General features: G+C 40.5%; 1 protein-coding gene across 2 annotated transcripts in view; it reads left to right on the forward strand.

The window, feature by feature from the left end:
- Positions 1-18,255, forward strand: part of TENM1 (teneurin transmembrane protein 1) — a 493,379-nt gene that overhangs the window by 275,010 nt on the left and 200,114 nt on the right. For both annotated transcript variants that reach the window (XM_040323926.1, XM_040323927.1), the window contains exons 14-15: positions 7,148-7,267; positions 8,690-8,951. In XM_040323926.1, coding sequence (XP_040179860.1) covers positions 7,148-7,267; positions 8,690-8,951 — 382 coding nt within the window. The remainder of the gene's footprint in view (positions 1-7,147; positions 7,268-8,689; positions 8,952-18,255) is intronic.

Below are 18,255 nucleotides of genomic sequence, written 5' to 3' on the forward strand. Positions count from 1 at the left end.
AAATCCTATCATAATTAAGTGGTAGATATGAATATGAATTTTACGTTATAGAATTGTTTTAATAAAAGATTACAGAATCCCCTCTGTGCCATTCAGTAGGCTTTTTGCAGTGAATATGAGTGAGAGATTCAGAATTTTACCCCCAACAGTGCTTCTGCCTGCTAGAGAAAAGCTTTGGTATAATACTTAAGTAATACAGAAAATACCGGTCAAAGCAGTTCATTTGTATCTGTGGACTATATTAGGTCATACACGCTTACAGATTGCTTTAAAAACATTCAGGTTAAACCTGCTGCTCATGAATTTAGAAGGAAAGCTGTGCTGTCATTTTCTTGTTGAGTTGAGTCTCCAAAGTCCCTAGGGATAACTACTTTTTCTAACCAGATCATCTCTCCAGGATAGGATTATAGCTCTGGGGAAGAATTATAAATATAATCAGATTAGATGTGTAAGGTGGAATGTGGATTTTTGTTAGATTATTAAGCAATTATTTCTGTAGGACAGCTATTTAAAGCTTTTAAGCTTATCGTACACTGTGTGTGTGTGCTGCACTTTTGTTGTGGTTGTTTTAATTGCCGGAATTAATAATTAAATGTATTAATACAAAACAGATATGCTTATATGTAGAATTTAGAAGGAACCACAATTCTGATCACATCATCTGGTTGTTTCTAATTGCTAATTTTGTAACTGTAAATCATCCATTGCTGTGGTCATTCCATAACTGTCTACCAAGTATATTCACTATCTGTTTGAGAAGCAATATAGAAGGCATGCTATACACTGATGTCATCTGTGTATATTGCAGGTCTAAATAATTACAACATTTTCAGTATAAATAATTATTTTTGTATTGCTGTATTTATTTGAACAGACAGATGATGGTAGGGCAAAAGGGCAGGCGAGTAATAATGAACTTGGAACATATAGATCCACTGCCTATAGAAAAAAAAGAAGCAATGAGGAAATAAGAAAAGGGGGGGGGGGGGGACTTCATGAGAGAAGCATAGATATAACTGCTTTTTTTGCATTTTATTACAGTAAAACCTTGGTTTAAGAGTAACTTGGTTTAAGAGCGTTTTGCAAGACACGCAAAATGTTTTAATACATTTTGCCTTGGTATACAAGCGATGCCTTGATATAAGATTAGCCTCTAAGGCCTCGTACACACAATAGGTTAACCAGAGGACAACGGTCTGAAGGACCGTTGTCCTAGGTTAACCTATGAAGCTGACTGGTGGTTCGTCGTGCCTACACACCATCAGTTAAAAAAACTATTGTGTCAGAACGCGGTGTCGTAAAACAACAACATGCTGAGAAAAAAACGAAGTTCAATGCTTCCAAGCATGCGTCGACTTGATTCTGAGCATGCGTGGATTTTTAACCGATGGTTGTGCGTACTAGCGATCGGTTTTGACCTATCGGTTAGGAATCTATCGGTTAAATTTTAAAGCAAGTTGCCATTTTTTTAACCTAAGGTTAAATAACCTATGGGGCCTACACACGATCGGTTTGGACCGATGAAAACGGTCCTTCAGACCGTTGTCCTCTGGTTAACCTATCGTGTGTACGAGGCCTCAGTGTAGCAATATGGTTACATTTAATGAAGGTACAACTTAATGCTACACTTAGAGGTGCCTCTCTTCTCCTTTATACCCTGTAAAAATGCTTTGATATACAAGTGGTTTGGATCACAAGCATGTTTCTGGAACTAATTATTCTCGCAAACCAAGGTTTTAGTGTATTTTCATTGTATTGCACTAATGTGAATGGTATTATCCTTATGACCTTTGTTATGCTTTATGAAAACGTAATAAAATATTCAAACAGAAAAAAAAGAAAGGGGGGGGGGGAAGGAGTGTAGATCTCCTAAAGGAGGCATAGCTCCCAACTGTCCCTGATTTTGAGGGACTGTCCCTGATTTCGCGAAATTTCCCTCGTTCCCTCATTCCTCCTCATTTGTCCCTCATTTTGGTCCGATCTATATAGATGTATATAACATGCACTGTTTAGCTATCAAAAAGTGTTTTCCAGCTTTACTAAATGTCCATATCCCCAACAACCCTAAATACGCTCAAAAATTGATATTGTTTATGCTCCTAGGAGCAAAAATCACATTAGCTAAAGCCTGGAAGTAGCCTACGGTCTCTCTCGCGGCTGCCAAGAAAAAGATTTTGTGGGTCATGTCCCAAGAGAAAATGGTCAGTACCATGATAAATACCACCAAACCATTTGAGGCGACATGGGAACCCTGGGCTAGACATATGGGAATCTCCCTAATCCCTGCAGTCAATGCGAAATGAACAATCTCTCAAGTTCTAAAACTGGCCCCCTTCTCATCTCCCTCTTTCTTTTCCCTCTTATCCTTCTTATGTTGACGTTTGAGATTATGAGGGCGTATTCTCTAACTGCTCGAAGTTAGAGGTCGCGCCTCCCACCAGTTTCACTTGGGCAGGGGCTCACAAGCAGTTGAGATAATCCCTCAAGGTTATTCTTAGTTTAGACGAGTCTCTAGAGGACACGTCCCCGTCAATTACCTTGGGACTTTCACGCAGCTCTGGAAACTGCTGTTATTTTGGAGCAGCGGGACCAGTTCTGTCCTTCGATAAGCACTACTCGTATCTATCGAGCCAGTTGGTCTCAGTATGGCAGAGATTTTATACTGTCGATTGTTAATTGTTTCCTCAGATGTCTAACCTTGTTGGTATTATGTTCTGCCCCAGAGTGAAATGGTGGCATTAAGTTGTAATGTACTGCTTTTCAATATTTTTTTTGAAACTCAAAAAAAGAAAGTGTTTTCCAGCGCTAAACCTTTAATCTGGTTTCTAAATTGCTGCATTTATAAATTACAAAAGCCAATATAAAGGAATAGTAGTGGTAAAAAGGCACTTTTGGGTTTAACCAATGTTGTTTTTTGTACAATTCTCCTTTAAGGGGTCGTGGTTGGGGGGTGTCCTATGCCTGCATACTTTTGCTGATAGGTGTCCCTCATTCCCATCTCAAAAAATTGGGAGGTATGAAGGAGGGAGAGACAGTAGTGGGAGGATGGTTCTGGTGATGGTTCTGGTGGTTCTGGCCAGCTCAGTAGATTGCTTTAAAAAAGGCCTGGATTCTTTCCTAAATGAAAATAATATAATTGGGTAATAACATTTATACATAAAGTTGATCCAGGGAATATCCGATTGCCTTTCCAAGGATCGGGAAGGAATTTTTTCCTCCGCTGTAGCAAATTGGATCATGCTTTGGTGGTTTTTTTTTTGCCTTCCTCTGGATCAACTGTGGGTGTGGAGTTGGGTATATGGGATTGTATGTTATTATTATTTTTTTTATTTTTTTATGGTTGAACTAGATGGACTTGTGTCTTTTTTCAACCTGACTAACTATGTAACTATATGTAACCTTTCCGTCACACATTTGTTGTGGGCCTTATAACTGTCTGCTCCAGCTAGTGCTAAAATGTAGTATATTTTTCTAAAATGCTTCAAGGGGTTGTAAAGGTAAAAAATGTTTTCCTAAATAGCTTCCTTTACCTTAGTGCAGTCCTCCTTCACTTACCTCATCCTTCGATTTTGCTTTTAAATGTCCTTATTTCTTTTGAGAAATCTTCACTTCCTGTTCTGTCTGTAACTCCACACAGTAATGCAAGGCTTTCTCCCTGGTGTGAAGTGTCGTGCTCGCCTCCTCCCTTGGACTGCAGGAGAGTCAGGACACCCTATACATTGCAGATAGAGAAAAGAGCTGTGTGTTAGTGGGCGTCCTGACTCTCCTGTATTCCAAGGGAGGGGGCGAGCACGACACTCCACACCAGGGAGAAAGCCTTGCATTACTGTGTGGAGTAACAGACAGAAGAACAGGAAGTGAGGATTTCTCAGAAGAAATAAGGACATTTAAAAGCAAAATCAAAGGATGAGGTAAGTGAAGGAGGACTACACTAAGGTAAAGGAAGCTATGAGACAAAAAAAAATTGTACCTTTACAACCCCTTTGAGTCTGAAAATATACCGCATTTTGGCCATTAGATAGAGCCGATGATCTTAGGAAGTCAAAGTATTCGAGAAAATACAGGGAAATTTCATGCAGCCCAGACAAATGCTTTTGTATGCTTCTTTTTAAACAAATGTTTTATATATTCATCCCCTAGTATTTGGTTTTACATTGGATATGTATGAAATATAATCTATACATAACAGATACCAATAAGACATAATTCAGTGAATTGAAAAGTATAATTCAAAGCTTTAAATGTCATAATTCCATAGAGTAAAAATATTCAAGGTATTAGAAGTCATAATACCATAAAATAAATGGGAGAGGAAAAACAGGCCCCAATTAAAATATTACACTGTGAATATTGTTAATAATAATATAAAGAAAACTTTATAAAATAGACAACATTTTATACACATTGATTTTATTATTATTTTTTTTATATTATGATCAATAAAATTAACAGTGGAATATTTTATCTGGGACCCTTTTATCCTTTCTTTTTCTTTGCTTTTCATCTCCTTTTTATTTTTTGGTATTATAGCTTCTAACACCTTGAATTGCTTTACTGTATAGCATTATGGCTTGTAATGCTTTGAATTATACTTTAAAATTCACTGTGATTCGTCTTATTAGTATAATGTTATGCATGGATTATGTGTATTGTGCTTACGTTGGCTAAATTTATCCTGCAAGTTGGAAATAATAAATCCTTTTTTGTGATACTTCAATAAATGTTTGAAAAAAAAGTGAGGCTTGTTAATTGGTGACCAAAAAAGGCACAATTAAAGTGACGTTAAACCCAAAGCAAAGCTTGGCACAGCCTATTGCAGTTTACCAATCCTTAAATGATGTGGCTGCATTCGTTTTATTTTTTAAAGCTTCATTCCCTAAATTAAAAGTGAACTTGAGCACTTTTTAAGTGGTTACAGCAACAGTTTATTTATTTTAGTTGTTTTTACTTTTGGGATAAAGGTGATAAGGTGACAAATGAATACAAACTTGCTTGCCTTAACCCTCTAACTGCTACTTATGTTGAACTGTTCAGTCGGTAATCTAAGTTTTAAAATAACAGACTTATGCCCCATACACACGATCAGGCTTTTGCCCGGCCAAACTCACATTGGAATTCCGACAGAATTCCATCGGAGTAAAAGAGAACATGTTCTCTATCTAAATTCCGATGGAATTCCTCGGAAAAAAGTCTGATGGGGCATACACGCGGTCGTAATTTACGATGGAAAAAGTGTGGTTCCTCACGCTACCAAGTGAATGAAACAAATAAGTGATCAATTAAACTGCTGCTTGACCTATAGTGTACACAGTGCCCATAGATAACCTATGCATAAATGTTGCTATCAAATAACATATCGAATCATATGAAGTTAATCACAAGAGTCCCCCTTTACATCAGAGTCCACAGAGTTCCCCTTTTACATCAGAGTCCACAGAGTTCCCTCTTTACATCAGAGTCCACAGAGTTCCCTCTTTACATCAGAGTCCACAGAGTTCCCCTTTTACATCAGAGTCCACAACGTTCCCCTTTTACATCAGAGTCCACAGAGTTCCCCCCTTTTTTAATCTGAATCCACAGAGTTCCTTTTTACTGTAAGGGGGGGACTCTGCAGACTCTGATATAAGGGAGAACTCTGGGGACGCTAACATAAGGGATGCTCTGGTGTACAGAGAGGACTTTGATATAAGAGGTAGCACTGTGGCCTTTGGTGTAAATGGGAGCTCTGATTTAATGAGTGCTCTGAGAACCCTGATTTACCTTAGCGTACTTACTTAGAGGCAGGAGAGAGAAGGGGGAGACTTAGTCTGAATAATGTGTCTGGGTCTCAGACAGTCTGAAACCTCAAACAGATGATTTCAAACCCGAACTGTCTGGGTGAATCCCGAACAGGTGGTAACCCTACCTGTACAAAGGATCATGCCTTTCAGAAAGCTGGCAGAAAGATCCTGCACAAAAAACACATGTATTGGTCCATAAAGTGCTTACATTTGCACATCTTTAGAACCATAAACATTCCATTCCTCTAGCTCGGTTTTTAATCCCAGCATGTATGCATATATATGTATTTGAATGTGTACACGTGTAATTTACCCAGAAATCCTGACCATGTAAGCTGAATATTCTAGCTTGATTTTTTACAGCTGAAAGCAGTGCAAGATTACTGAGTACAACACAGCTGTGTCTGTGCGTAGGTCTGTAATATACAATTCTGATGTGCTCATATCCATAAAATAAACTATGCTGTATGGATCTGAATGCATTTTTATGCCCCAGTGCATAAACCCGTTCCACTGTTGGATTGAGAATGGTGGACTTGGGGCAGAATCTGGTGCAGCTGTGCATGGTAACCAATCAGCTTTAGCTTGTTCAATTAAGCTTTGACAAGAACATCTAAAATGTGATTGGTTACTACTATGCACAGCTGCACCAGATTATGTGTGCACCAGCTTTAGTAAGGGGCCTTTCACCGTTTGTGTCCGCTCCGTGTGTGTCCGTCGGCTCAGCGGGGATCATCCATAATCCCCGCTGAGCTGTCGGCAGACAGGGCGGTCCCCGCACAGTGTGCAGAGACCGCCCTGTCTTACCTCCGCTTTCCCCTATGGGGAATCGGATGAATACGGACCGTCTGTCCGTATTCATCCGATCCGATCCGCCGGACGGAAGAACAATAGGGTTTTCTTCCGTCCGAAAAACCGGATCTTTACGGACGCGGATCTTTGCGGACGTTAGCGGATGCATCATCCGCTAACGTCTGCAATCCCATATGGATGCATTACAAGTCCGTAAACGGACTTGTAAAAAACGGACGAACGGTCCGCACATGTGAAAGGGGCCTAACTCTCCACGTTGCAGTCAAGTTTGAGAATCCTCCACTACATGTTTGTTTTGTCTTCACATTCACACAACATACCCCCACCCCCCAAATAAAAAATAAATAATCCTACCATTCAAGTTGTTTCCTTGAAGCAGTTTTATACATAGGACAACATAGGCAGCTTCTATTGTTTTGAAAATATAGCAATGTGAATATAAGAATAAAGATGTATTAATCATTATAATAGCAGCCTATCTTAATCATGCATGTATCTTTATCAGATGACCTCTTGAGTAGCATGCCACTTATTTATTTATTTTATTTTTTTAGCCGTGCCTGCTTGGTTCGTGGTCAGGTGATTGCTGTAGATGGGACACCACTTGTAGGCGTCAATGTCAGCTTTGCACACCATAATGATTATGGATATACCATCAGCAGACAAGATGGAAGGTACATTTGTAATGTTGTAAACATTGTTCATTTATTGATTATTTTCCCTTTTCACAGAACATGTATCCTTTAAAAACAGTCGCATTACTCAAACATAAACATTCTCTGACTGTATGTATTACTTGCAGCAGTTTTAAGATCTGATTTAAGCTTTTATGCCCCATACACATGATCGGATTTTCCGTCGGAAAAACCTTGAATGGTTTTTCCCACAGAATTCCGCTCAGGCTTGGCTTGCATACACACAGTCACACAAAAGTTCTCTAAACTTTCGACCGTCAAGAACGTGGTGACGTACAACACTACAACGAGCCGAGAAAATGAAGTTCAATGATTTCGAGCATGCGTCAAATTGTTTCCAAGCATGCTTTGGAATTTTGCGTGTCGGAATTGCTAATGACGATCAGATTTTCCGAAAGGATTTTTTTCCATCGGAAAATGTAAGAACCAGCTCTCAATCTTTTGCTGGTGGAAATTCCGACAGCAAAAGTCCAATGGAGCATACACACGGTCGGAATTTCCGTTCAAAAGCTCATAACAGACTTTTGCCTTCGGAATTTCTGATCGTGTGTAGGGGGCATTAGGCCTGATTCACACCTATGCAGGTTGCAGTTTGCGTACTCCAGATGCATTTTGCGTTTTCCAATACACATTTTTGATCCATTGAAGTCTATAGAATCAAAAACCAGAAAAAAGTCCCTGGCTCTTTCCATAAAATGCATAGATGTGAATTACATCAATAGGAAACCATGTTAAATTGGACTGTAGCATGTTTCTGCAAAACTGAAAACACACTAAAAAATGCATAGGTGTGAACCAGGCTTTAGCCCTGGTTCACATTGATGCTACTTTAAAATCACGCTACTTTACTTTACGATTTCAAAGTAGAAAGGTCAGTGCGATTTCAGGTGCTACTTGATAGACATCTGTGTGGCTTCATGTACAGATGTCTATTGAAGTCGCACCTGAAATCGGCAAAAGTAGTGCAGTAACTACTTTTGCAAATCGGTACGGTGCCGCAAAATCTGTGTCACATTGATTGGAACAGTGCCATTGCCTCCAATAGGCTGTGACTTGTCATGTGATCTGATCTCCCAAATCGCTCCAATGTGAACCTAGGCTTAGAGAAAGAAAAAGCTTGGTATGGGAGGCTATATTTAACTTTTAGAGACAGCTCTAAATTATCACAAACCAAAACAACTGTGCAGCAACCTTGTAAATAAAATGATTATAGATCAGATAAAAAAATAACCCTTTGCTTACAGATTACACTATTGTCAAAAAGCAAGAACAATACCATGAATATAAATAATTAACTATAGCCCGTGGAATACTTATAAATGTATCTGTGCTTAATTTTTTTGACCATACTGTGTTACATTACGTAATGATTTCTGTATTCCTATATATTTTTTCTTTTAGCTTTGACCTGGTCACAATTGGTGGTATCTCAATCACCCTCCTTTTTGAGAGGTCGCCTTTTGTTACTGTGAAGAGGACATTGTGGTTGCCCTGGAACAAATTTGTTGTTGTTGACAAAGTAGAAATGCAGAGATCAGAGGTGGAGTCCCTATTATGTGACATGAGCAGTTTTATCAACCCAAATCCAATTGTTCTTTCTTCACCATTAACAAAATTTGCTGGATCATGTGCACAGAGAGGATCGGTCATCTCTGAATTGCAGGTAATTTCATAATGAACATCACATTTCATATAGAGGCAGGTCTGAAACAAAACTGAGATAGGAAAAGACCAAAAATGTGATGGAATAAAAAATACCAGGGGCATTTACATATTTTAAAACGAATAGTCATCTTATGAAAATGTATTAGAGATGCACTGAGACATATCTAGTTTAATTATTTTCGGGAAAATCTGCCATACTTTTTACATGTAAATTGTATAGTGTGTATGGTGTTTAAAACACAATTTCAACTGCACAGTTTTCACTTAAAGTGTCACTAAAGGAAAAAAAAATGTCTTTAAAATAACAAACATGTCATACTTACCTCAACTGTGCAGTTCGTTTTGCACAGAGTGGCCCCGAACCATGTCTTCTGGGGTCCCTCGGCGGCTGTCTCTGGTCCTCCCTGCAAGAACTCATCACATTCATGCGAGAGAGCTTGCATGGTGATGAGTCCTTGCCATAGCCGCTCACTGTATCACTCGGCCCCGCCCCTCGGTGCGCCGCGTCATTGTATGTGATTGACATCAGCGCCAGCCAATGGCTGCGCTGCTCTCAATCAATCCGCTCTAGCCATTCAGCGGCCAGGCGGAACGGCAAAGAGGATCTCAGGGCCAAACGTGGGACTTTCGAGAGGTCAGGTAAGTAAATCGGGGGCTCGGGGGAGAGCGGCATCATCAGATGTTTTTTCACCTCAATGCATAGATTGCATTAAGGTGAAAAAAAAATGTTCCTTTACAACTCCTTTAAAGGGGTTTTAAACTGAATCAGAGATACCAAGGTCGGCATAATTTATGTTTTTCTCCTAACACCTCAAGAACCAAACATCTGGGTTCCCCTTTAAGAACAATCATATTGGAACATACTCTATATTTATACACTAGTTTATGTTTACTTATTATTAGGGTTAGGTCTGTGCTTAGGCTGTGAATGGAAATGAATACTCTATTTGTACATACTGTGTATCATTAAAGCAATCATTTTAGCTACACAATTCCATATTTATTACTTCTTCTTGTGAAAAATGGGACCTTGGCAAACCCCAGTAAATCTATTTTTTTTTACATTGATACATTTTGCATGTACAGCAAAATGCAGCCTTTATATTTATATCTTCCATCAGGATCCAACATATAGCTATAAAGTATAGTAAATAGTGATTTCCTGTACAAACTCCAGTATGCCTTTATGTTTTGTAGACCAAACCTGGTTTGCTATGTATATCCTCCCTACTGGAAAATAACTCTGTAGCTCATGCAGATGAATCACTAGAAAGCTTGTAGAACGGTGTAATCCTTGAGTTTGACCCTTAAGATTTACTTCATGCAGGTTTAATATACATCCTCTTATTCTGACATACTTATTGCTGCTTTCCTTTTATCATCTCCACAGTCAATAACATAAATCTATAGAGCATCAGCCAGCCACAAATATTGCATATCTACTTACTTTTTCATCCACACCAGATGCTAACTTAGTGAAGCCAGCTCAGCAATCGTCTATGCCTATCCTTGCATTATAATGTGCTCTGTTCTCTTATAGTAGTGAACCACTGCCTTTATTTTGATAAATAGTATTTACTCACATAACTGGGATTTTTGGCAGTTCATTAGTCCCTATATTTGGCAAGAATAGTATGCGGTAGTATAAGGATCCATGCACACTGGGCTTAAAAAAAACGTCTGTTCTCTTTGGAGTAAAAAACGCTCATAGAATCGGATAATGACAAAGGAAGAAATAGAAAGGGATTTATCAGAGTATTTAGATCCCTACAGGAGGAGACAGTTAGGGGGATTTCTCCGATCTATACGGGGACACATTAGGATGAGAGAAACACCATCAGAGTTCGAGAAAATGTGTCTTAGGGGAGAGTCGGTGAGACACTCACTCTCTATATTCTACTCCTTGATAAATGAAATGAAAGCACCGCGGGAGATAGGCTTTATCCAGAAGTGGGAAACAGACTTAGGGGTTCGATTTACGGAAACTCAGAAAAAAAAAATCTTCCAATTTAACCATAAAGCATCAATAGCTTCCAAATTTCAAAAAGGAGGATATAAGATACTGAGCCGATGGTATAGGACACCGGAGGTATTAAATCAGATTTACCCTCAGGTGTCAAATACTTGTTGGCGATGTCAAAAAGAAGAGGGAACACTTACATATTTTTTGGAATTGTGAGGGGGTTAAAGATTTCTGGAAAATGGTATCTGAAGTGATAGAAGAAATAACGGAGACAGCACTAGGAGAGGAACCGTCGACCTATTTGCTACTAGACATACCTATGTCAATGGAGAAATACAAAAGATCCCTTGTGAGACATTTAGTGGTTACAGCTAGATCGTGTATCCCGGTACTTTGGAAGAGCACATGCTATCCAAGTAAAGCACAATGGTTAGCTAAAATCAAGGAAATGCAATGCATGGAGAACCTTACGGCATTCCTGGGGGAGAGGGAGGAGATGGTGAGGGAGATATGGGAGCCCTATGTGAGATGGGAGATGCGGGGGAGGGAGGACGGGGGGGAGGACTAGGGAGGGACGACGAGGTGTGGGAGGAGAGGGGAAGGAGAGAGAAAGGGGATTTTCCTTCTTTTTTTTTTTTCTTTTCTTCTAGGCCCGGAAGAAGGGCTTGGAGGTAAGGGGGGGAGGGGGGGTTGTAGTGTCTTGAACCAGGGGAGAACACGATTAAGGGGACGATATGATAGGATGAAGTGGGATAGAAAGGAATAACAGTGTTTGGAAATGTAAGAAATACAGTAATAGAAAACTGTTTATATTGTTTGTTGTGATACTAAACTGAGTTCAAGACAATGTAAGAGGTGAAAAATGTAAAATAAAGAATGTATAAAAAAAAAAAAGGCTCATAAAGAGCATTTTTTGTACCAAGTTTAGACGAGTTTAGGAGAGTTTTACATTTTTTCGGCCAGTAAGCTCCAATCAGGAACACGAATGAGAAAGTTTTTTTTTCTTGCCTCTGAACGTTGATCTCAAAATATGCCTGTAAATGTCCTAATGTGTATGAACACATAGGATAACATTGAGTTGCTTCTACAGGAAGAACACAAAACTCCTGTAGAAGCAACGTTTTTTTATGCCAGTGTGCATGGAGCCTTATGCCCTGTACACACGATCGGAATTTCCGATGGGATAAAATGCGATGGAATTTTCCGTCAGGAATTCCGTTCAAGCTGTCTTGCATACACACTCACAAACAACAAAAAAACGCGCTGATAACCCCCCCACCCTCCAATCCTTGGCAGCAGCAAGCGTGTGAAAACACAATAGCAAATACAAAAAGGAAAAGCCGCGCCACAAAAACAATTAAATCACACACATTGGAGATGTGGTGAATCCGTGGCAGTTCAGATGACACAAGTATTCACAATGTTCACAGGCAATAAGATACAGTCCTTGCAGTGATCGATCCTATGTTCCACAACACCCAGTGACAAAAATGCATACAGTGACCCTCCACCGGAATATGGAAAGCCGCTTACCAGAAGGCAAGCGGTTTAAGGCAGGTGGCTATAGCCCAGCCCAGGCCTTTATCCCTCTGATGGGTCCCAGGAAGCTCTCCGTCCCCTGAGCGTGATGTCTCAGTACCACCGTGGAGATGAAAATAAAGAAAGACAGGCGCACATAGCGTAACTCTGTAGCATACACTTTATTTTAAAAAGGGTAAAATATACTCACAAGCGAGCGTGTTTAAAACAGCATTAAAAGGTAAATTGCCGGCCGGCATACAGGAGCCCTACTCCTAGTCGTGGTGGCGTCACTGCGTGATCCTTCCCAGACGCGTTTCGTCGCAATTGGACGTTGTCAATGGGGGTAGGGCCAAGCAGTACCTCACCACCTATATATAGATCCGCCGCCCATTGTGAACGGCTGTCTATGAGTCCGGGTGCGCCATCTTTGAAGTGGTATACCCTGCCCATACTTGGATCACACTTGGTGTGTCCGTACGCACAAAAATAGAAGGCTGAATCTTTATTACATAAAACATTGGAATTCCCCATCTCCGTAACGGAGTCGCCTGTCTCCGGCTTGGGAGCAGTATTGATCATCACGATCGAGGGGCCTATAGGAACTGGAGGGAGGAAGGCTGAATGTCTGGCACCGGACATTCCTTCCAATTTCTATTGCTCACCTCACCACCGCCATCTAGTGGATGCGGAGGAGTTGGTTTACCTCTCTCTAAACTTAATGTATAAGAATGCATTAACTCTTCCCACAAACTTGTCAGCTACTCAAGTTGCACACCAGATCTGGGAAGTCATGTACATTAGTGGACCTATTTCTTTTCGAAATTTATCCCCTAAGAAAATTATAATGTGTTTAACCCATAATGGTGAAACTAATAAAACTCTCCATGTGTTACAATGTTGTAACAAAAATAGAAAAGATTGCTTACTCAATTAAAGTGATGTTAATTTCACCATAAATATCAGATTATGTTCATGGAAATTTAAAACTGATCTCTAGCCACCTCATTACGGTTATGGTATTTATTATTGCATTTGAAATCCAAAACTTTTAGAAAAACAAAATTGACTCAGTTGCAGTACATCAGCTAATCTTTTAGGCAATAACACACGCAACACTTTTTACCTTGCCAAATACAGGACTACCGGGTCAGATTTTTACTTCCTGCCTCCAACTTTTTTGTGCCATCCTCCCTTCCTACTTCAGTGGACTGACAAGATCAGATGATCAGATGTAATAGCCCACAAGGCACATTAAGGCTTGTACACACGCACGGTTTTCTCTGCAAGAACCAGCAAGAAAACTGCTGGCAAAGCTTTCTTGCCGAGTATACCGTGCGTGTGTACGAGGCTTTGAGGTTTCTCGTCAAGAAAACTGCCCAGAATCTAGACGAGAAAAATAGAGAACCTGTTCTCTATTTTCTCGTCATGATTCTTGGCAGTGTTTTCTGTATACTTACCTGTCGCCGTGGAAACCTGCGCATGCTTGAAATGACTTTGACGGATGCGCGGTAGCTTCCAAGGCATAGGTAGGGTATAGCAAGATGGCGGCGATGACATCGAATGTGACAAGCGCATGCTCGTTGTAGTCAATGACGTCCTTGCGTTCGTTCCATTCAAAAGAATGGCGGTTCTTTTAAATGGAGTGTGTGTACACTCGGCCGGCAAGAGAATCTTGCCAAGAATCTCATCAGGATTCTTTCCTAAAGAGATTCTGGGCCGTGTGTACAAGGCTTAAGAGTGGAAAGGCTAACTTTGTGTCAGTACACTAAGAATGAATGACTAGTAGACAGTCACCCCATTCTTCTAGCAGGTTCAAGGACCCAAAGAGTAATGTATATGTATACGGAAGACTAACATTAACACTTACCTTTTCCTTCGATATTCCTTCAAAATTTTTTTTTTCTTTGTGTGAATAAACATTTTATTTAAAGTGATCACATAACCTCTGTTCTCACCTGCCTAATGGGCTTAGAGGGCTGGTGGTGGAGAAACAGTATTACACCGATCTTCCCTGTAAATGGCTGTGCGTAAGGGACATGTCAGCACAAGTCTGATCATTAAAGGAGAGAGAGGCAGAAAACTGACCATGCTGAGATGGATGTGGCCCATTTGAAATAGGAAAGCAGGGGGACTGGCTGGGTAACCAGGCATGTCACACAAAGGAAGCAATACAAAGAGAACAATTTACTTGTACATGGTACAACAGACACATATCAGAAAAAGCAAATGTTGGAGTAACATATTCTTTAATGTACTTCACCTCTGTAGATCGTTGTTCTGTGTGAGTTGCCTTATAAACAAAAGGAGCAAACAAAATGACAGCTGGTTGCTCTGTTCCATAAGATTATAATTAGGACTCATTATAGGTTTGTAGGTACAGATACGTACAGCTACTGACAAAGTGTGCCTACTATTCTTCCATTTCAGTTGTAAATGTTGTGCATTTCATACTAGGCACAAAAGATTCCCTTAATAAATCAGAGGTTAAAGTCAACTTGTACTATGTCCCCTTAAGTGATGCACAGGCCTGGTAACATAAAGTGACTGCTCCTACCACCAGCAAATTGCCCCACCTCCATCTGTCAAAAAAGACCAAGACAATCGTTGTTAACTACTGTAATAAAATGTTGGCCATGGAATTGGTAACTTTATCAACTTAACTTACAACCAAACTTGCTGAAATGCTAGGTTTGGCCTTTAACCTCACTGGCGGTATGATAATTTCAGATTTTAGGTGCTGAAAGCGGTACCATTTTTTTGCATGGAAATTTGGCGTTTTACATTGTAGGCCTGTAATTCTTAGGCCTGGTACACACTATAGGATTGATCCGCGGATACGGTCCGCCGGACCGTATCCGCGGATAAATCCTCTGGCGGATTTGGATCCGTTGGCATGTACTCACCATCGGATCCAAATCTGTGCGGAATTCAACCGCGGTGACGTGTCGCGCCGTTGCCGCGATGATGACACGGCGACGTGCGCGACGCTGTCATATAAGGAAATCCATGCATGCGTCGAATCATTACGATGCATGCGAGGCACGGGTTCGGATGGAACGATCCGGTGAGTCTGTACAGACCACCGGATCGATCCGCTGGAGCCGATTCCAGCGGATAGATTTGTTAGCATGCTAACAAATTTTTAGCTGCTGGAAATCGGAAATATCCGCGGATAAATATCCGCTGGAACGTACACACCAGGGGATCTATCCGCTGAAACCGATCCGCTGAGATTTTTCAGCGGATGGATCCTCTCGTGTGTACGGGGCCTTAGGAATAACTTAAATCTGTCCAAACAAGAGTCTAGTAGACATCCCGGGTATGATAAAGTTTGAAAAACAAAATTATAATATAATAAATAACTATAAATAATTATAACAAATAATAATATAATTATAATACAAATTATTCAATAATGTAATCAACTCAAAATCACTGAAATTTACTCAGAATTGCAGAATTGTCGCTGTCATTACTTTTATTTGTTTATGACGAATTTCCCCACAAATCGCTATCGCTCAATTCTGCAAGTGATTATAATTTATTATCGCTGTTTTCTAGCTGCTCTAAAAACACTATTGACATAAAGGGACACTTTTGGTTGCTATGGACAATCTACAGTTTGCAGGCAGAAAGAACAGTTTTTATTATACAAAAGTACATGTAGGACACTGGGCAGACCACTAGGTACAAAGGGGGTGTGTATTTTTTACATACAGTACTGTAATCTGTAAGATTACAGTATACTGTATGTAATGTGTTTATTTACTTTTTTGAATTTGGCGCCGTTCTCTGCCCCCGTGCGTCGTAACGTCGCAGGGAACGGAGATCGGCGGCACACAGGGACACTGTGTGAATCGAGCGAGGACGCCGCTCGCTCACACGATGGGGAGGCATCGCAGGATCCAGGGAAAAGGTAAGTAACTTTGTCTGTGGCTGCTGCGAGGCGATCCCGAGTCTGGCTCGGGGATACCGATTTTGGTAATGAAATCTTACCCCGAGCCAGACTCGGGAATACCGCCAGGGGGTTAAAGTGGTAGTAAAGGCTGAAAGTTTTTTTTTACTTTCTATGCATAAAGATAAAAAAAACTGTGCTGCTCCCCCCACAGCCCCTCCCTTATATTCACCAGAGCTCCTTCTCTATCCAGCAATGTGCACGGGAGCCTCGGCTGTCCCAGGTCTCTCTCTCCTCATTGGCTGAGACACAGCAGTGTGGCCTATTGGCTCCCATTGCTGTCAATCACAGCCAGTGAGGCAATGAGGAGAGAGTGGAGGGTGGGGCCAATCCACGGCTCTATGTATCTTATGGAAGCATTAGAGCGGGGCTTGGGCGCAAGTACGCAGCAGTGCACCCATAGCAAGTGGCTTGCTATGGAGGCACTGGTTAAGAGGGATGAGCCAGGAGTGCTGGCAGGGGGCTCAAGAAGAAGATAATTGGGGCTGCTCTTTGCAAAACCAGGTTTTTCACCTTAAATTATTCTATGCATTAAGGTGAAAAACCTCCTGTCATGCAGCAGCCCCCCTTTTACTTAATTCCTGCTACGGGAACGTGTCCTGATTGGATATATTGATAGCAGCGCAGCCATTGACTCCCGCTGCTGTCATTCAAATCCAATGACGTGGGTGCCAGGGGGAGGGGCCGAGTCCTGCTGTCTGTGTCAATAGACGCAGCAGCAGGACTCAAGAACGCACCCGCACGGGTGTGCCGAAGGAGAGCGCTTCTCTGACGGGGCACTCGAGAAGAGGAGGAGCCACCAGCGCCACTGAGGGACCACTGAAGAGGAGGATCAGTGCCACTCTGTGCAAAACCAACTGCACCAAGGAGGTAAGTATGATATGTTTGTTAAAAAAAAAAAAAGAGGGTTTAGTATCCCTTTAAGTATAACATGTTTGTTATTTTAAAAAAAACGTACATTGCTAAATTAGCGCATTTGCATCAACAATCCAGAAGTTAGAACAGTGCGTTCTGGTTTGTCTTTTCTCGTATAACCTTGCTCTTTTTGATTTGAAACAATAATAGAATGCTTTCTAGTTTGACTTCAGTTACTTCAGCGCAGCTCACTTAATGGACATACAGTGCTGTAATAGAATTTAAAAATTCATGGGATGGGCAGAGCGAGATGGAAAAAGTTAGAAGACAAGAAAAAAGAGGTCAACAAGTTTTCCAGTAAATTGGGGTTATATGGACAGTATTGTCCAGGTTCCTGTGTTCAATCTAGGATGATAAAAAAGAAGAGCGCTTTGATATAGTAAAATAAAATGGGGTCAGTTGCTGCTCTGTACACAGTCTACCTGCTGTAAAACAGCAATACATTGTGCAGCCCTAAATACATGCTGATCTGTGACATACCAAGAGGTTTTCTATTGGTTATATATTTAACTGATAAAAAAGATTTGATTGTTGTGTATTATGTTTAACTATAAAAATTAGATTTTTCTGCAAAAATTTAAACATAACTATTTGAGTTCAACTAATAAAATAGCAAAAGTCTTTGTGATTTAGTTTTATTTTCAAATCTTATATAAATTTACTCTGATTTCACTGCACACTGTGAGCTTTATTAACCACTTCAGCCCCGGACCATATTGCTGGTCAATGACCAGGCCCCTTTTTGCGATTCGGCACTGCGTTGCTTTAACTGACAATTGCGCGGTCGTGCGACGTGGCTCCCAAACAAAATTGGCGTCCTTTTTTCCCCCACAAATAGAGCTTTCTTTTGGTGGTGTTTGATCACCTCTGCGGTTTTTATTTTTTGTGCTATAAACAAAAATAGAGTGACAATTTTGAAAAAAATGAATATTTTTTACTTTTCGCTGT

This window comes from Rana temporaria, chromosome 9 (genome assembly GCF_905171775.1).
Source record: "Rana temporaria chromosome 9, aRanTem1.1, whole genome shotgun sequence".
Taxonomy (NCBI): domain Eukaryota; kingdom Metazoa; phylum Chordata; class Amphibia; order Anura; family Ranidae; genus Rana; species Rana temporaria.